Source organism: Oncorhynchus masou, chromosome 32 (genome assembly GCF_036934945.1).
Source record: "Oncorhynchus masou masou isolate Uvic2021 chromosome 32, UVic_Omas_1.1, whole genome shotgun sequence".
Taxonomy (NCBI): domain Eukaryota; kingdom Metazoa; phylum Chordata; class Actinopteri; order Salmoniformes; family Salmonidae; genus Oncorhynchus; species Oncorhynchus masou.
In genome coordinates, this window is record NC_088243.1 from 86,239,458 (window position 1) to 86,260,409 (window position 20,952).

At 41.2% G+C, this 20,952-nt stretch overlaps 2 protein-coding genes across 4 annotated transcripts; both read right to left on the minus strand.

The window, feature by feature from the left end:
• Positions 1–606: 606 nt before the first annotated feature.
• Positions 607–14,425, minus strand: LOC135526754 (matrin-3-like). Of its 3 annotated transcripts, XM_064955381.1 has the most exons (18): positions 14,375–14,425; positions 12,853–13,867; positions 12,570–12,631; positions 12,284–12,322; positions 12,098–12,174; positions 6,768–6,832; positions 6,555–6,671; positions 6,217–6,342; positions 5,938–6,063; positions 5,732–5,856; positions 4,346–5,519; positions 3,895–3,970; positions 3,731–3,774; positions 3,350–3,493; positions 3,101–3,231; positions 2,182–2,885; positions 1,327–1,448; positions 607–1,042 (listed from the first exon to the last, which is right to left on the minus strand). In XM_064955381.1, the coding sequence occupies exons 2-18, from the start codon at positions 13,840–13,842 to the stop codon at positions 1,013–1,015; spliced, it is 4,152 nt and encodes a 1,383-aa protein (XP_064811453.1). In that variant the 5' UTR covers positions 13,843–13,867; positions 14,375–14,425; the 3' UTR covers positions 607–1,012. The 3 variants fall into 3 exon arrangements, with proteins under 3 accessions (XP_064811453.1, XP_064811455.1, XP_064811454.1); XM_064955383.1 differs by lacking the exon at positions 12,853–13,867 and having other exon boundaries at positions 14,375–14,416; XM_064955382.1 differs by having other exon boundaries at positions 12,853–14,414.
• A 77-nt stretch (positions 14,426–14,502) lies between these two features.
• Positions 14,503–20,919, minus strand: LOC135526756 (polyadenylate-binding protein-interacting protein 2-like). The gene is made up of 4 exons (XM_064955388.1): positions 20,810–20,919; positions 20,346–20,514; positions 16,064–16,240; positions 14,503–15,285 (listed from the first exon to the last, which is right to left on the minus strand). The coding sequence occupies exons 2-4, from the start codon at positions 20,481–20,483 to the stop codon at positions 15,229–15,231; spliced, it is 372 nt and encodes a 123-aa protein (XP_064811460.1). The 5' UTR covers positions 20,484–20,514; positions 20,810–20,919; the 3' UTR covers positions 14,503–15,228.
• Between the last annotated feature and the right edge of the window lie 33 nt (positions 20,920–20,952).

The window sequence follows — 20,952 nt, forward strand, 5'->3', positions numbered from 1 at the left end:
GGAAAATAGACGGCTACAAATAATATCGAGTACTGTCTCGGTAGATAGTGTGGTCTACAGCTTATCATAAGGTACTCTACCTCAGGCGAGCAATACCTCGAGACTTCTTTAATATTAGACATCGCACACCAGCTGTTGACAAATAGATGACTGACATGGGGCAGTTTTGAAGCCACTATTGTAACAAAACAATTCGGAAGATATATAAATTCCGTTAAATGTCTACATTTGTTTTGCCATGTTTATTCTATTACAGACATCTTAATGCATACTTAAATTATGTGAGCTAAACATAATAAAATAAACATATTCCTTTTAAGTATAATTTGTAGAAAGTACTAATGTTACTACAATATAATATATACACACACCTATATAAAACATGTAATTTATTTGAAATACTGTAGAATTGCATTCATTCCTATGGAGGACTGCTCCTACTGAGGAGTGCCAATATGGCCGACCAGTGGCTTCAAAGCCTTTCATTGGCCAATACATAGCGTCAGTCATCCAGGGTTTATATACATCATTGGTTATAATCCTGAACCTAGAGCAAACTAGAAGGCGGTGATGTTATCTTGCTTGAAGAATGTTAAATTACAAAAATGCAATAATTAAGCATGTTTATTAACAATCTTTTAGAGAATGAAGTTCAAGTTAACACAAATCTTGAAAACAAATAACATCGGAAAACCGAACAAACAATTCACGTTACAGAAAGTAGATCTGAGCTATTTTAACACAAACATAACAATATATGTAGGTAGGTGCTGAACATTTGTTCATATAAACCAATACAGATTAACGTAATCTGCAATGTCATTTATTGTTCTAGGATGAGTTTCACAAAGAGCCTCTCATGGATGAGGTAAACCTGTGCCGTTCTTCTTGAGTGCACTATAAAGAAAAATACAGATTCTCCACCCTCCTCCGGAAGTACACATGTACACTTCCCGTCAAAATGGGCCTAAAACTGTCATCTTGTCAACTTCCTCCAGAGATGGACATTTAGCTAGAGGCTGTGTCTTCCCCTTGAATGTTCCTGTGAGACAACAAATCATACAGTTCAGTAATCGTCCAGGTAAACATGTAATGTACACAGCAAATAACTGCACAGAAATGTTGGTTGAATAATGTAAAGAATAGATATCCCCTCCATGATCCTACTTTTTCCAAACCTGTGCACTTGTGACTTACATTATTTGGTAATGGGGACCATATAAAAGAGCAGTTGGCCAACCCTTGTTTCTACACTTATGGTAAAGAAGCATAGACAACTCAAGTGAGATAATTCTGATGAGATTCAACAGGATTCTGGTGCTTTACCATAAACTTCAGATAGTGACAGAGGCTGCTGCAGTGTTGATCCTTTGCTTCGTCCTCATGGACATAGATGACTTGACACAGGTCGCAGAAGTAGCCAATGACAGGTTTAATGAATTCTCTTCCTGTAACGAACGCATTAGAAAGCATAGTACTGTACTTCCTAAAGACAATTTCTCTTTACTACAGTTCATTGCTGCACAACCTGGTAGTGTTTTCAAAGCAAACAAATTAAAATAGTTGTTTCAGTGATGAAGTCTAAAAAGGTACTTTTGTTATTTTTCTTGAAAGGAGACATGGCAGTAGCCTTGGGTGCCAGTCTTATTGTGCTCTCTTGCCTACTCCTTATAGAATTGTCATGCCATGGAGTTGACAAGAGCACAAACAGATCTGGGACCAGGCTATAGAAATAGACAACAGATCTGGGACCAGGCTATAGAAATAGACAACAGATCTGGGACCAGACTATAGAAATAGACAACAGATCTGGGACCAGGCTATAGAAAGAGGCAACAGATCTGGGACCAGGCTATAGAAAGAGGCAACAGATCTGGGACCAGGCTATAGAAATAGACAACAGATCTGGGACCAGGCTATAGAAATAGACAACAGATCTGGGACCAGGCTATAGAATGAGGCAACAGATCTGGGACCAGGCTATAGAAAGAGAACAGATCTGAGACCAGGCTATAGAAAGAGACAACAGATCTGAGACCAGGCTATAGAAAGAGAACAGATCTGAGACCAGGCTATAGAAAGAGACAACAGATCTGGGACCAGACTATAGAAATAGACAACAGATCTGAGACCAAGCTACCATGAGTGCAGTAAGGCTATGAATCACATCCAAACACTTACCCACTGGGTTGTTGGCCTGGAACGATGACTCCATACCAGTCTTCATGGAATCTGGTCTCGTTTCCACATTATCCTCCATCTTTGTTTCTGCATTATCCTCATTGCTACAGGCCTGCTTCTCTTCCTCAGCAGCCGGGACAGGGGCATCCTTTTGGTCTTCACTGTTGGAGGATTTGTCAATATTCCCTTCAGACGCTCCTCTGTCCTCCTTGTCACAGTGTTGGGCTGGCTCGGAGCATACTTGTCGTGCCGTCTTCTCCTTTGTCTCGTCGTCCTTCTCTTTTGTCTCGTCGTCCTTCTCTTTTGTCTCGTCGTCCTTCTCTTTTGTCTCCTCGTCCTTCTCTTTTGTCTCCTCGTCCTTCTCTTTTGTCTCCTCGTCCTTCTCTTTTGTCTCCTCGTCCCTCTCTTTTGTCTCGTCGTCCTTCTCTTTTGTCTCGTCGTCCTTCTCTTTTGTCTTGTCGTCGTTTTCTTTTGTCTCCTCGTCCCTCTCTTTTGTCTCGTCGTCCTTCTCTTTTGTCTTGTCGTCCTTCTCTTTTGTCTCCTCGTCCTTCTCTTTTGTCTTGTCGTCCTTCTCTTTTGTCTTGTCGTCCTTCGCCGCTGACTTTGAGTGACTGCTGGTCCGTCCACTCCGTATCCTGCTACTGCTTCTAGTACTCACGTGATCCTTCTTCCGATCACTTTTAGAATCAGATTCAGGTTTCCACCTGACAAAAATAAGATAATTCCTTTTTAGTCCAGACTTATATAAAGTTTAGAAGCGTTTACCTTAAGATAGATAGGCAGAAATCACTGCACGTAAAATATGATCAGACGAGGATATTTTCTATCAGAAAAGACAGAGAAACATTAATTATCAGTGGCTCCCACACGGGATGGGACAGAGTGTGCTATACGTCTGTTTAGCAGAGCAGACACCAACCCTGTTGTTAGTCTTTTGTATTTCTGAGACCGCAGGACGATCAACTTCTGGCCGTATAATCTACAGCCATTATAACGCAGTTCACTTAAAGCCTTTGTCACGTCAGAAGACCTCTCCATCTCAATGAAGCCCTGAGAGATAGATGAGAGAGGAGAGAGACCAGGGTTACTGAAACAACAAATGTGATCAGACTTGTAGTACATCATTAGGATCGATTCCATTTTAGATTTCCTTTTGTGAGGAACATACCTCTTCACCATTGCGAAGGAGGAAATAGCGATGCACTCTCCCGAAGCATTTAAAAATCTTCAGGAAGTCACTATCTGTATAGAAGCCTCTGGGAAGGTTTTTGACGTAGATCACTCTACCAGGTGTCTGATCACGTCCTGAGGGCTGAAATAAAAATATATTTTACAGGTGTGGTTGTAACAACCTTATTGACAATAGTTAACGAAAGCTGCATTGAACCCACTCAACCCAGATCGTATATATGGTGTTAGACTGATATATTGCTTAAAACCAATCGTCCCCAGTTAGAAGGTTGAATGAACAATTCTAAACAGATGACCAATACTGACTCACAGAACACATCAGAAACAATAATGAACAAAGATATATACATATGCTCACCTTGCTCTTGGATCTGCTCTTGATCTCATCTGTTGACTGGTTATCTGCAATGTAAGATAAACATACAATCAATGACCTTCATAACAATGTTACTCTTTCTCTAAAAATGCTGAAGTTTGAATGGAATCTATGGTCGAGTTGCTAGGCGTTGAGTAATAAGTCACCTTGGTTATCAACTGAGGAATCCTCCTCAAGCTCATCCAACGTAATAAGATTCTCAAGGTCCTCTGGGAAATCAGGCTGAAGGGAAAAAACATCAAAACATAACATTTAGGATTTACTGAAACACACAATACGTATTAAACATGGCACCTTGTATTTTACACTTTTTTCAATTTGACTTGTTAAATAGATGAACTACATGTTAAAGACCTGACAGATTATGTATAGATGAACTACATGTTAAAGACCTGACAGATTATGTATAGATGAACTACATGTTAAAGACCTGACAGATTATGTATAGATGAACTACATGTTAAAGACCTGACAGATTATGTATAGATGAACTACATGTTAAAGACCTGACAGATTATGTATAGATGAACTACATGTTAAAGACCTGACAGATTATGTATAGATGAACTACATGTTAAAGACTGGCATATACTTTACCTCATCATCAACGTATGAAATATCTCCTTTCTGGTCTTCGCCATCTATCTCTTTCCCCTGTTCTGACCCGGTAGCTGAGAGCGCTTTGCCCTGTTCTGACCCGGTAGCTGAGAGCTCTTTCCCCTGTTCTGACCCGGTCGCTGAGAGCTCTTTGCCCTGTTCTGACCCGGTAGCTGAGAGCTCTTTCCCCTGTTCTGACCCGGTCGCTGAGCGCTCTTTGCCCTGTTCTGACCCGGTAGCTGAGCGCTCTTTGCCCTGTTCTGACCCGGTAGCTGAGAGCTCTTTGCCCTGTTCTGACCCAGTAGCTGAGAGCTCTTTGCCCTGTTCTGACCCAGTAGCTGAGAGCTCTTTCCCCTGTTCTGACCCAGTAGCTGAGAGCTCTTTCCCCTGTTCTGACCCGGTCGCTGAGCGCTCTTTCCCCTGTTCTGACCCGGTCGCGGAGCGCTCTTTCCTCTGTTCTGACCCGGTAGCTGAGAGCTCTTCTGTAGGAGCATCATCTACAGTCCCAGAAGTTGGTTTCTGCCTGGGCTCACATAGGTCTTTAAACTCCTGGATCAAGTCCTCAGCACTCTCCTGCAGTTCCTCTTGTTCCTCTCCCTCCTCTCTCACCCCCACCTCTCCCTCCTCTCCCATGTCAGAGTTCTCCTCCCCATCCTCCCCATACACGGCCATCCCCTCGATGTCACTGTCCATATCACAGGCCTCCATGGCTCCATCCTCCTGGCTGTCGTGGGTCGCAGTTTCTTGCTTGCTCTGGTCAATCGTGTCGACAGCCTTTTTGGACTTCTCCATCACAGTGGAGGCCTGGGATGGGGTCTTGTTCTTGGTGGGAGGTTGTGAGAGAGTGGATGTGGAAATGGGGGATACCTTCTCACTGGACACCCGCTCTTTAGTATGGGAGCGAAGGCTTCTGGGGGACCGACTGGAGCTTTGTTTGCTGGGGGACTTTGGCCTGTTTTTACCCCCACAGTTTGATCCCCCCCGTTCTTTGTGACGGTCGCTATCCCTCTCTCTCTCTCTACTCCTCCTCCTCTTTGAGGAGATTGGGGAATCTCTCCTGGGGCTGAGGGACCGCCTTCTGGGGCTTGGGGTTCTCTTTCTCTTAGATCTGTCTTCAGACTTCCTGCTCCTGTCTGAAGACTTCCTGTCTGAAGACTTCCTCTCAGACATGGTCCTGCATGATGTGATGGAAAAGAAAGGTTTACAGACAACACTCTTATTTCCATGTTTTCTGGATTTTAAAGAGTCTAAATGAACTATTTCTCCTTCAACACAGTGGTTATAACAGTGACACTGTTCTGACGGTCTGAACTCAGAAGCCATAATCAATGCATGTTTGCATGCAAAACAAAAGGTAATGGCACAACAGGGGACGCATCAACTTACCGAAGTGTATTATACTCTGATGAGAAGGCCACTTTAATATGCATCTCATCTATTTTCAGGTGTTTGGATGTATGGTGTCCAACAAGTTTCTGAGCATCCATGGCATTAGTCATTTCCACAAATGCCTAAGAGGACAGAATACACTGTAAGCAAATTGTAGTATACTATAACAAAGACCCCCCAAAAGTTCAAATGCTGTATAATACCTGCGTAGGTAAGAATAGAGAGTGCTCCACAGGTCCAAATCCTTCAGCGACGGCCAGTAACTCTCTCTTCCACGCGGCAGACTCTTTACCAGGAGGCACCGGGGAGAAACTCAACACCCGGGAACTCTATATGGACGTAAATTGATTTATTTAACTCAATGAATAATACTGTGTGTGTGTGTGTGTGTGTGTGTGTGGTTGTTTTAGGAAAAATCCTCAATTACCCTTTCAAACAAATGTAAACAAAAAATTGCGTCAATTCATCTTGTAAAAATGTACCTGTAGGAAATTAAATGTTGACGAGACAGAGAAGGTGACTTGTCCTCCTTTCAACATCACTGGGTTCCTGAGGTAGTATGTCACAATATCGGCGGCCTGGTCAGTTGAGCCCATCTCCACAAACGCCTGACGATGCAGCGTTACAAGAACCATAAAAACATTATTCCTAGAATGGATATCCCTATTGTAGTCAATGAGGCCATGATGGGTGGCGATTCTACTTCTATACTATACTATTCAGTCACTGCAAGACTTTTGACCCATTTCAGAGGAATTGAAAACACATATATTAGGTATTTTAATAGATGGCAGGATGAATAGGCTACTAGTCTTCTTACCAAAGCATGGAACATGATGACTTTCACAACTTCCCCAAACGGTTTAATCAGGTCCTTCAAACCATCTTCGTTGAGACACCGGGCGGTAAATTTGGCACAAACCACTTTGCCACTCCCCTGGAAAATTAAGGCAAGTAAACAGGCAATGTGAAAACTAAAAATAAAAAAAAGGGGAGAAACCCAGGTAGTAATAAACCAGAAGAACAACAATACCTTTGTAACCTTTGTCTTTGTCTTTGTGTCTACGTTTTTTCTAGAGCCGCTACTTGACGGTTTACCTACAGGACAATATAAAAGGTAAGTTACTGGCACGTTAATATGTAACAATATAAAAGGTGAGTTACTAGCACGTTAATATGTTACAATATAAAAGTTACTGGCACGTTAATATGTTACAATATAAAAGGTAAGTTACTAGCACGTTAATATGTTACAATATAAAAGTTACTGGCACGTTAATATGTTACAATATAAAAGTTACTAGCACGTTAATATGTTACAATATAAAAGTTACTAGCACGTTAATATGTTACAATATAAAAGTTATTAGCACGTTAATATGTTACAATATAAAAGTTACTGGCACGTTAATATGTTACAATATAAAAGTTACTGGCACGTTAATATGTTACAATATAAAAGGTAAGTTACTGGCACGTTAATATGTTACAATATAAAAGTTACTAGCACGTTAATATGTTACAATATAAAAGTTACTAGCACGTTAATATGTTACAATATAAAAGTTACTGGCACGTTAATATGTTACAATATAAAAGTTACTGGCACGTTAATATGTTACAATATAAAAGTTACTAGCACGTTAATATGTTACAATATAAAAGTTATTAGCACATTAATATGTTACAATATAAAAGTTACTGGCACGTTAATATGTTACAATATAAAAGTTAATGGCACGTTAATATGTTACAATATAAAAGGTAAGTTACTGGCACGTTAATATGTTACAATATAAAAGTTACTAGCACGTTAATATGTTACAATATAAAAGTTACTAGCACGTTAATATGTTACAATATAAAAGTTACTGGCACGTTAATATGTTACAATATAAAAGTTACTGGCACGTTAATATGTTACAATATAAAAGGTAAGTTACTGGCACGTTAATATGTTACAATATAAAAGGTAAGTTACTAGCACGTTAATATGTTACAATATAAAAGGTAAGTTAGTAGCACGTTAATATGTTATAATATAAAAGGTAAGTTACTGGCACGTTAATATGTTACAATATAAAAGTTACTAGCACGTTAATATGTTACAATATAAAAGTTACTAGCACGTTAATATGTTACAATATAAAAGGTAAGTTACTGGCACGTTAATATGTTACAATATAAAAGTTACTAGCACGTTAATATGTTACAATATAAAAGTTACTAGCACGTTAATATGTTACAATAAAGTTACTGGCACGTTAATATGTTACAATATAAAAGTTACTAGCACGTTAATATGTTACAATATAAAAGGTAAGTTAATAGCACATTAATATGTTACAATATAAAAGGTAAGTTACTGGCACGTTAATATGTTAAAATATAAAAGTTACTAGCACGTTAATATGTTACAATATAAAAGGTAAGTTACTGGCACGTTAATATGTAACAATATAAAAGGTAAGTTACTAGCACGTTAATATGTTACAATAAAGTTACTGGCACGTTAATATGTTACAATATAAAAGTTACTAGCACGTTAATATGTTACAATATAAAAGTTACTAGCACGTTAATATGTTACAATATAAAAGTTACTAGCACGTTAATATGTTACAATATAAGTTACTAGCACGTTAATATGTTACAATATAAAAGTTATTAGCACGTTAATATGTTACAATATAAAAGTTACTAGCACGTTAATATGTTACAATATAAAAGGTAAGTTACTGGCACGTTAATATGTTACAATATAAAAGTTACTAGCACGTTAATATGTTACAATATAAAAGTTACTAGCACGTTAATATGTTACAATATAAAAGGTAAGTTACTGGCACGTTAATATGTTACAATATAAAAGTTACGAGCACGTTAATATGTTACAATATAAAAGTTACTAGCATGTTAATATGTTACAATATAAAAGTTATTAGCACGTTAATATGTTACAATATAAAAGTTACTAGCACGTTAATATGTTACAATATAAAAGTTACGAGCACGTTAATATGTTATAATATAAAAGGTAAGTTACTAGCACGTTAATATGTTACAATATAAAAGTTACTAGCACGTTAATATGTTACAATATAAAAGTTACTAGCACGTTAATATGTTACAATATAAAAGGTAAGTTACTAGCACGTTAATATGTTACAATATAAAAGTTACGAGCACGTTAATATGTTACAATATAAAAGTTACTAGCACGTTAATATGTTACAATATAAAAGTTACTAGCACGTTAATATGTTACAATATAAAAGTTACTGGCACGTTAATATGTTACAATATAAAAGTTACGAGCACGTTAATATGTTACAATATAAAAGTTACTAGCACGTTAATATGTTACAATATAAAAGTTACTAGCACGTTAATATGTTACAATATAAAAGTTACTGGCACGTTAATATGTTACAATATAAAAGTTACTAGCACGTTAATATGTTACAATATAAAAGGTAAGTTACTGGCACGTTAATATGTAACAATATAAAAGGTAAGTTACTAGCACGTTAATATGTTACAATATAAAAGTTACTGGCACGTTAATATGTTACAATATAAAAGTTACTAGCACGTTAATATGTTATAATATAAAAGGTAAGTTACTGGCACGTTAATATGTTACAATATAAAAGGTAAGTTACTAGCACGTTAATATGTAACAATATAAAAGGTAAGTTACTAGCACGTTAATATGTTACAATATAAAAGTTACTGGCACGTTAATATGTTACAATATAAAAGGTAAGTTACTAGCACGTTAATATGTTACAATATAAAAGGTAAGTTACTAGCACGTTAATATGTTACAATATAAAAGGTAAGTTACTAGCACGTTAATATGTTACAATATAAAAGTTACTGGCACGTTAATATGTTACAATATAAAAGTTACTAGCACGTTAATATGTTACAATATAAAAGGTAAGTTACTAGCACGTTAATATGTTACAATATAAAAGTTACTGGCACGTTAATATGTTACAATATAAAAGGTACTGGCACGTTAATATGTTACAATATAAAAGTTACTGGCACGTTAATATGTTACAATATAAAAGTTACGAGCACGTTAATATGTTACAATATAAAAGTTACTGGCACGTTAATATGTTACAATATAAAAGTTACGAGCACGTTAATATGTTACAATATAAAAGTTACTGGCACGTTAATATGTTACAATATAAAAGTTACGAGCACGTTAATATGTTATAATATAAAAGGTAAGTTACTAGCACGTTAATATGTTACAATATAAAAGTTACTAGCACGTTAATATGTTACATGAATAAATCAGACATATACCGGCAAAGCAAATGGTCCTGTGTGGCTCAGTTTGTAGAGCATGACGCTACCAACACCAGAGTTGTGGGTTCAATTCAGAGTTGTGGGGCGGTAGCCTAGTGGTTAGAGCGTTGGACTACAAGATCGAATCCCTGAGCTGACAAGGTAAAAATCTGTCGTTCTGCCCCCTGAACAAGGAAGTTAACCCACTGTTCATCAGCCTTCATTGAAAATAAGAATTTGTTCTTAACTGACTTGCCTCGTTAAATAAAGGTAACTTTAAAAAAATATTCAAAATGCTTGATAAAATGGTATATACAGGAAGTATTCACACCCCTTGACTTATTCCACATTGTTGTGTTTCAGCCTGAATATAAAATGGATTAAATTGAGATTTTGTGTCACTGGCCTACACACAATAACCCAAACTGTGAAAGTGGAATTATGTTCTGAGAAATGTTAACAAATTAATGAAAAGCTGAAATGCCCATATGTATTCAACCACTTTGTTATGGCAAGCCTAAATAAGTTCAGGATTAAAAATGTCTTTAAATTGCAAGGACTCATTCTGTGTCCGATAGTAGTGTTTAATATGATTTTTGAATGACTACCTCATCTCTGTACCCCACACATACATCTGTAAGGTTCCTCAGTCGAGCAGTGAATTTCAAACACAGATTCAACCACAAAGACCAGGGAGGTTTTCCAATGCCTCACAGAGAAGGGCACCTATTGGTAGATGGGTAAATAGAAAATAAAGCAGACATTGAATATCGCTTTGAGCATGGAGAAGTTATTAAATACACTTTGGATGGCGTATCCATCAATACACCCAGTCACTACAAAGACACAGGGGTCCTTCCTAACTCAGTTTCCGTAGAGGAAGGAAACCACTCAGGGATTTCACCATGAGGCGAATGGTAACTTTAAAACAGTTACAGAGTTTAATGGCTGTAATTGGAGAAAACTAAGGATCAACAACATTGTAGTTAAGCCACAATACTAAAACCTAGTCAGTTGTACAACCGAATGCCTTCAACTGAAATGTGGCTTGCGCATTTAACCCAACCCCTCTGAATCAGAGAGCTGCGGGGGGCTGCCTTAAATCAACATCCATGTCAAGTAACCTTGTCAGCTCAGGGATTCAATCCAGCAACCTTTAGGTTACTGGCCCAACGCTCTAACCACTAGTCTACCCACAACCTAAATGACAGAGTGAAAAGAAGAAAGCTTGTACGGAATAAATATATTCCAAACATGCATCCTGTTTACAATAAAGTAAAACTGCTGTAAAAATGGCCAAAAAATGTTACTTTATGAATACAAAGCATTATGTTTGGGGCATCTCCAACACAACACCTCACTGAGTACCACTCTTAATATTTTCAAGCATGGTGGTGGCTGCATCATGTTATGGGTATGTTCGTCATCGACAAGTACTAGGGAGTTTTTTAGGATAAAAAGAAACAGAATAGAGCAAAGCGCAGGCAAAATCCGAGGAAAACCTGGTTCAGTCTGCTTTCCACCAGACACTGGGAAACAAATTCACCTTTCAGAAGACAATAACCTTCAACTCAAGGCCAAATATACACTGGAGATGCTTACCAAGATGACATTGAATGTTCCTGAGTGGCCTAGTTATAGTTTACTTAAATCTATGGCAAAACTTAAATGGCTGTTTTGCAATGGATCAACAACCAACTTGACAGAGAATGAATTTTTTTTTAAAGAATAATGTGCAAATAGTGTACAATTCAGGTGTGCAAAGCTCCTCGAGACTCACCCAAAAAGACTCTGTAATCACTGCCAAATGTGATTCTAACATGCATTGACACAGGGGTGTGAATACTTAAGTATTTCATTGTCAATACATTTGCAACAATTTTACTTCGTCATTATGGGGTACTGTGTGTAGATGGGCGAGAGAGAACAAAATATATTTAATCCATTTTGAATTCAGGCTGTAACACAACAAAATGTTGAATAAGTCAACGGGTATGAATATTTTCTGAAGGTACTGTATTATGTATAGGCAAGCTAATGCAGTTAGTTTACCTAAGTAGTTAATAGACCTATGGGAAGGTCCACCAGTCTTCTCTTCAACCCTTGGTCTGTCTGTGTGGTCGTCACCACTAAAGGGATTGAAAGGCCTGTAGTTAGGATCTATTCTACATTAATATTAATACCAAGCCCACACACACACCCACACTCACACACACACAGAGAGAGATATGCTCTTACCTTCTGGCGGTCTGCATCCGGCAATCCCATTCAGGATACCTAAAACACATAGGCACAAGAAGAAGAGATAGAATAATTTAAAAAAATATATTTTAAAAAAGCTGGACAACTTAGGAACTTAATCGATTTAAGCTAGGCCTATTACAATATCAATAATGACAGTAAGAGTTTGAAACGTCATCAAATGTATTGGTCACATACACATATTTAGCAGATATAGCAAAATGCTTGTGTCATGCTGTTGAGTGGAGAACTGGAAAAACACATTGAGTATGTGATTACTCACATTTGAAGAAGTGTGAGCTGTCCGTCTGCATGTTGAGTTCCATTGACGTGTGTGAACCAGCACTGCAACAACAACAAAAAGGACACAAAAAATAATAATCTGATTGTTCATATTTAAGATAATGCATAGGCTGTCTTCTAACATACGTAGCAGTAACTGTATATTATTAGTGGCACAAATAGGCTTAAGATTCATACACTTTTGACCCTTTCACACACACATGAACCTACCTGAGACCCAGATAATGCAGATTCAACAGAAATAAGAGGAGTAAGCTACTAACCTTTTCAGAGAGCACAGTAATATGGCAGAGAGAGCACGAATAAGGAAACGTTTGGGGGATTTCTCCGTGGAAGTCAAGAGCAGCCTTCTTGGTGGGAGTTTTGCCAGAGGTGGCCATCTTGATTGTGACAACTGGGACATCTTTGTCTGAGCGTGGTCTGTAGTCTGTAGCTGGTGGTGGTGGGTACCTGTAATCTACTGCTGGTTGGGATGAGTTGGGGGGTTTCCAGGTGTTGCTGCTTCCTCCTTGGGCCGTGTTGTAAGTGGACCTAGGAGTTTGGTAACTTCTGGGAGTTTCTTTACCATAGTGGTAGTCCACAACTCGGACTGGCACAGGTTCTAGGCGAGAGCGTGTGTACTGCATCGGGTTGCCATGACGATCTAGTTGCCAGGGCTCAGCCTGTTCTGTGGGAAGGAGTTGGGAAGGGGGAAGAGCGGGGTGGGGGTAGTCTAATGGCTGAGAACGACTCTGGTCACGCTGCTCCCACGCACGGCCTGGAGGAGGGGTAGCAGTGGGGGAGCGAGATGTGGCAGCAGGGGGGTAAGAGGTCATAACTGGATATGGTGGTTGCTGTGTCGCCCTATTCTTTCTGATCTCCAGGAGCAGATGTGGTAGGTTCTCCACAGTGATGAGCTCCTCAGGCATCTCGGCTAGTAGAGACAAGTCTTTGGGCTCAAGCCCACAGCTGCTCAGGAGGGTCAGAGTTTGGTCTGACCGGCTTAGAGAGGAAGAGTAAGGGTCTGACCGGCTTAGGGAGGAGTAAGGGTCTGACTGGCTTAGTGAGAAGGAGTAAGGGGACTCGGTGGCAGCGGAGGCTCTGGATGAGGAGGATGGGTAGGATGGTATTGTGGAATGAGACGGAGCCTCCTGGGACGATCTGTAAACATTGTGACTGTGGTCTCCAGGGTGCAGGTGATCTGGAGAGTCGAAAGCGCTGGCTCTTAGATCTTTAGCTGGTGGTGGTCGTCTGTAGGAGTAGTTGTGAGACATGCTGGAACGTAAACGTATCAAATCTCTGTAGAGAAAGTTGCCAGTGAAGAGATGAGGGATCAAAGAAGCAATGTAGGGGAATACGGATTTTAATATCAGGAAACTTGGGTGCGGGACCTATCTTGACTTTAGCTGATTCCTTGTAGGTGTGACATGCTGGCGATAACCAGCAGGCCTAGCCCGAACCGTCATGCAGATCTAGCTAACGTCACTGACAAATGCTGGCTGAACGTTAGTTAGTTCTGACATGGAGCCAAACCATAGGCTCATGCAAGTGATAAAAATGACATATATAGCTAAATAGATATTGTAGACCATCGAAATACCAAAAAGTTATAAATAGCATAAATTTACAAAAACGAAACTGGCTGAACTAGCAAAGCTAACGTAAGCAAGCTAACCTCCTCTCGCGTTAGCTCGATAACTAGCCATCATACAAACCAGCAATTTTTTGAAAGATGAAGATAATTAGTGAATAGATATAAAGACTTGACATAAATATCGGTATACAACATTAGTCATTGTGTCTTACCGTAACCTGTAGCTAGCGCGCTTCACAGGCGTCTAAACCGGAACCGGAAGTGAAAGGTAAACTATAATATTTTTGTACAAAGTCGATTGCGGTTTGTTTACTATATGAAAACAAGGTATTCAAGAGTATACATTTATGAGGGAGCCATGTTTATTTTTTTTGTGAAATCACAAATATAGAGTCCATCAATATTTATTTTCAAATACTTTAAGAAAAAAAATATATATGTTTTTTTGTTGTATGTTTGTGCAATACTTTTGGTACATTTTTATACAGCAGTTTTCCATTTTATGTGCATTTAAAAAAAATCTAAAGTCAAGATCTGCATGGCAGTAGGATATCAAGCACCTGAACGATAAAGGCAGGAAGTAGAGGAGCAATGAAAATAAAAGACTCCTTATTAACAGCTTCTACCCACAAGCCATAAGACTGCTGAACAATAAATCAAATGGCCACACGGACTATTTAGAATCTGCATTTCAATAAAAGGAATTCATAATGCAAACCAAGATCTAATGAAAAATGTATTTTGATTTTTAAATGAACCACTAATTTTGATTGAACAGAAAATTATTATTTGATGGGGCAGGTATATTAGAACCACATAGGCCTATAATATTCAAAAAGGAAATAAAAGTAAATGGTCTTCTGGCTCCTACCCTGTTTTTACATTCAGAAGAGTTACAAAAAAAACATATGATTTATATACACAACATTATTCAAAACGTTAAACATGCAGGGCTAGCTGGAAAACTTTGGCAACACATTAAGTGCAACAGATTAACAAAACTCAAACAGATCTTCCTACGCTGGCTTCAGTGTGGACAGATGACTTCTTCATCAGAGGACTAGTCTCAGTGCTTCAATCCTGGTACGAATTCTTGTGCTTCAGGGTTCAAATTGCTGTTAATCTAAAGAGAGAAAAAAATGAGGGAAAATGTAATCAGAGTTTACAGAGATTATTCAATCCAAACAAATGGAGATGTCAAAGGCCGACTATTTGTACAGTATGTTCCAGCCTGTGCCATCTTGACAAAAATCATACTTTATACTTATGCTAAAATGTTTATTCTATTCTACTGAGCCATTTACTTTCTGTTCGTATTCTTATCTTTTATTATTTCTTGTTGTTGGTGCATTGTCGACAAGGAACCTGCAAGTCAGCATTTCATTGGACGGTGTATCCCTTACATACGACAAATAAAACTTGAAACTAGAACAAGATAGCACATATATCTGGGACCTAGGCTAGCCTCAGTATGTATCACATTTGGCCGTGATTGAGAGTCCCATAGGGCGGCCACAATTGGCCCAGTGTCATCCGGGTTTGGCCGGGATAGGCCGTCATTGTAAATAAGAATTTGTTTTTAACTGACTTGCCAAGTTAAATAAAGGTTTAAAAAATATATGTATTTTACATTTTTTTAATATATATTTTTTTAAAGCCTCAGAAACACAGGCTTTTCATGAGTTGATGAGAACAGATTTGGAAGGATGGCCACACGAGACGAGCCTGGCGAGCCGATTGATCCTGCATGCTTACATGAATGGATCCCTACACGCAGTGGTAATCAGTCTGGTATTTACGAGGCTAACGCGAAACTAGGACTAGGACAACTAAAATGGCTACTTTCCACAGACTTAACTTTCATAAAACCTGGACAAACAAAACCACTCTGAAACATTTACCGCCAGGCTGTCAACGATGCCTGTGTCACTGAGGACCAGAAGGTTTAGTTGGTCCTGGAGCTGACCGAGGGTTGGAGGGAGATCTCTGGCTGGGATGAACCATTCATTCTCCTCTTCCTCTAACATCTCCTGGAAACACTGCTCAATGAACTCCTCCTCCCACAGCTCCTCCTCAATCTGGGGGAAAAGCATTAAAAATACTTTAGACACCCAACTCTTCGTAACACTATAAATTAAATAAATAACGATACATTAGCATTACAAAAATAGGTATTTATTTGTGTGTGGTGTAGGCATGAAGAATGACATCAACTAGCTACCTAATCTAGTACCTGATCAATAGGCAGAATAAGTATCCGTCTTTGTATTAAAGATAATTGCGTAATTATCGTATTTCGTCGTCCTAACGTAGTCTACACTGCTATCTGCCCAGCAGCTAGCTAATCTTCCACCAGCACTGTAGAAACTATTACACTCAACTGAACGACTCGATTAGTGTAGTGTTAGCTAGCTACATAGTTGTCTTTGCTGTCTTCGTATCCAAGATAATTGTGTAGTTTAGAGTGTGTAGACTTAGAGTGATTATCTTAATTTACCGAAGTTAGCTAGCCAGCTATTTGTCGTCCGTAACGTAGGAGATACTGCTAGCTAGCTAGCCAACAGCTAGCCAACGTCTACCGAATAAGAACTTCAACAACCCGGTCAACATTCCGCTTCGCTCCACAGGTAGTATCACATTTTCATTTCACTTCATTACAGTACAACGGTTTGATTTGTTTGATCGTAGCTAGCTAGCTACATAGCCGTCTTTGTATCTAAGACAATTGTGTAGTCTAGAGCGATTTTCTAGGTTAGCTAGCCAGCTATTGTCGTTCTTTTAACGTAACGTAATCAACACTGCTAGCTAGCCGGCTAGCCCCCGAATAGCAGCACTGTAGAAACTATTACACTCGACGGAACGACTTGATTAGTGTAGTGTCAACAACGCAGCCATTGCCTGCTAGCCTACAAAGTCAACAACGCAGCCCCTGCCAGCTAGCCTACTCCAGCAGTACTGTATCATTTCAATCATTTTAGTCAATAAGATTCTTGCTACGTAAGCTTAACTTTCTGATCATTCGAGACGTGTAGTCCACTTGTCATTTCAATCTCCTTTGCATTAGCGTAGCCTCTTCTGTAGCCTGTCAACTATGTGTCTATCTATCCCTGTTCTCTCCTCTCTGCACAGACCATACAAACGCTCCACACCGCGTGGCCGCGGCCACCCTAATCTGGTGGTCCCTGCGCGCACGACCCACGTGGAGTTCCAGGTCTCCGGTAGCCTCTGGAACTGCCGATCTGCGGCCAACAAGGCAGAGTTCATCTCAGCCTATGCCTCCCTCCAGTCCCTCGACTTCTTGGCACTGACGGAAACATGGATCACCACAGATAACACTGCTACTCCTACTGCTCTCTCTTCGTCCGCCCACGTGTTCTCGCACACCCCGAGAGCTTCTGGTCAGCGGGGTGGTGGCACCGGGATCCTCATCTCTCCCAAGTGGTCATTCTCTCTTTCTCCCCTTACCCATCTGTCTATCGCCTCCTTTGAATTCCATGCTGTCACAGTTACCAGCCCTTTCAAGCTTAACATCCTTATCATTTATCGCCCTCCAGGTTCCCTCGGAGAGTTCATCAATGAGCTTGATGCCTTGATAAGCTCCTTTCCTGAGGACGGCTCACCTCTCACAGTCCTGGGCGACTTTAACCTCCCCACGTCTACCTTTGACTCATTCCTCTCTGCCTCCTTCTTTCCACTCCTCTCCTCTTTTGACCTCACCCTCTCACCTTCCCCCCCTACTCACAAGGCAGGCAATACGCTCGACCTCATCTTTACTAGATGCTGTTCTTCCACTAACCTCATTGCAACTCCCCTCCAAGTCTCCGACCACTACCTTGTATCCTTTTCCCTCTCGCTCTCTTCCAACACTTCCCACACTGCCCCTACTCGGATGGTATTGCGCCGTCCCAACCTTCGCTCTCTCTCCCCCGCTACTCTCTCCTCTTCCATCCTATCATCTCTTCCCTCTGCTCATACCTTCTCCAACCTATCTCCTGATTCTGCCTCCTCAACCCTCCTCTCTTCCCTTTCTGCATCCTTTGACTCTCTATGTCCCCTATCCTCCAGGCCGGCTCGGTCCTCCCCTCCCGCTCCGTGGCTCGACGACTCATTGCGAGCTCACAGAACAGTGCTCCGGGCAGCCGAGCGGAAATGGAGGAAAACTCGCCTCCCTGCGGACCTGGCATCCTTTCACTCCCTCCTCTCTACATTTTCCTCCTCTGTCTCTGCTGCTAAAGCCACTTTCTACCACTCTAAATTCCAAGCATCTGCCTCTAACCCTAGGAAGCTCTTTGCCACCTTCTCCTCCCTCCTGAATCCTCCTCCCCGCCTCCTCCCTCTCTGCAGATGACTTCGTCAACCATTTTGAAAAGAAGGTCGACGACATCCGATCCTCGTTTGCTAAGTCAAACGACACCGCTGGTTCTGCTCACACTGCCCTACCCTGTGCTCTGACCTCTTTCTCCCCTCTCTCTCCAGATGAAATCTCGCTTCTTGTGACGGCCGGCCGCCCAACAACCTGCCCGCTTGACCCTATCCCCTCCTCTCTTCTCCAGACCATTTCCGGAGACCTTCTCCCTTACCTCACCTCGCTCATCAACTCATCCCTGACCGCTGGCTACGTCCCTTCCGTCTTCAAGAGAGCGAGAGTTGCACCCCTTCTGAAAAAACCTACACTCGATCCCTCCGATGTCAACAACTACAGACCAGTATCCCTTCTTTCTTTTCTCTCCAAAACTCTTGAACGTGCCGTCCTTGGCCAGCTCTCCCGCTATCTCTCTCAGAATGACCTTCTTGATCCAAATCAGTCAGGTTTCAAGACTAGTCATTCAACTGAGACTGCTCTTCTCTGTATCACGGAGGCGCTCCGCACTGCTAAAGCTAACTCTCTCTCCTCTGCTCTCATCCTTCTAGACCTATCGGCTGCCTTCGATACTGTGAACCATCAGATCCTCCTCTCCACCCTCTCCGAGTTGGGCATCTCCGGCGCGGCCCACGCTTGGATTGCGTCCTACCTGACCGGTCGCTCCTACCAGGTGGCGTGGCGAGAATCTGTCTCCTCGCCACGCGCTCTCACCACTGGTGTCCCCCAGGGCTCTGTTCTAGGCCCTCTCCTATTCTCGCTATACACCAAGTCACTTGGCTCTGTCATAACCTCACATGGTCTCTCCTATCATTGCTATGCAGACGACACACAATTAATCTTCTCCTTTCCCCCTTCTGATGACCAGGTGGCGAATCGCATGTCTGGCAGACATATCAGTGTGGATGACGGATCACCACCTCAAGCTGAACCTCGGCAAGACGGAGCTGCTCTTCCTCCCGGGGAAGGACTGCCCGTTCCATGATCTCGCCATCACGGTTGACAACTCCATTGTGTCCTCCTCCCAGAGCGCTAAGAACCTTGGCGTGATCCTGGACAACACCCTGTCGTTCTCAACTAACATCAAGGCGGTGGCCCGTTCCTGTAGGTTCATGCTCTACAACATCCGCAGAGTACGACCCTGCCTCACACAGGAAGCGGCGCAGAACCTAATCCAGGCACTTGTCATCTCCCGTCTGGATTACTGCAACTCGCTGTTGGCTGGGCTCCCTGCCTGTGCCATTAAACCCCTACAACTCATCCAGAACGCCGCAGCCCGTCTGGTGTTCAACCTTCCCAAGTTCTCTCACGTCACCCCGCTCCTCCCCTCTCTCCACTGGCTTCCAGTTGAAGCTCGCATCCGCTACAAGACCATGGTGCTTGCCTACGGAGCTGTGAGGGGAACGGCACCGCAGTACCTCCAGGCTCTGATCAGGCCCTACACCCAAACAAGGGCACTGCGTTCATCCACCTCTGGCCTGCTCGCCTCCCTACCACTGAGGAAGTACAGTTCCCGCTCAGCCCAGTCAAAACTGTTCGCTGCTCTGGCCCCCCAATGGTGGAACAAACTCCCTCACGACGCCAGGACAGCGGAGTCAATCACCACCTTCCGGAGACACCTGAAACCCCACCTCTTCAAGGAATACCTAGGATAGGATAAAGTAATCCTTCTCACCCCCCCTTAAATGATTTAGATGCACTATTGTAAAGTGGCTGTTCCACTGGATGACAGAAGGTGAATTCACCAATTTGTAAGTCGCTCTGGATAAGAGCGTCTGCTAAATGACTTAAATGTAAATGTAATGTAAATGTAAGTAGAGTACCTGTCTGTTGAATTCCTCCTCGTTCTCCATCCACATGTATTCAACAAAGGGATTGTCATCATTGATGAACTGTCCATGTAGGATCAATTCTATGCTGCTGAGGCTCGGGGTGTTGTTGATGCGACTTGGGTCTTTCATTTTGGCTGTAACCAAGACAAGCTAGCTATATCTGCAAAAAAAAAAACAGAACAACCGGAATAAGACAATATTTCAGAACACAGTAATAATAAGACACAGGAATAAACAACCGATGACGAGGGGAAAAACACACTACAGTTCAAAATGTTAACTATGACCACTGCGTAACGTTAGCTATCTACAGACACGTGTTGTCTGTCTGCCTTTGTTATTAAGACGACTCGATATAAAGTCTAAAAGCAGCAAGTAGGGACACTCATTTCTGTTTTATATGGACCACAGCAAGTGCCATATATCGTTACGATATTTCAGAACGGTCAAATTACCAGAGGTGAAGTTTCAAAGCTGGAAGTGTCAGCTGAACTCTTCCAAGACCGTGAAAAAGAATGGCTGCTGAGTATGTTTGTTTACATGTTGAACGTCAGAAATGGAACGACGCCTCTGACCCTCTCACGTGGTTAGGGCGCAT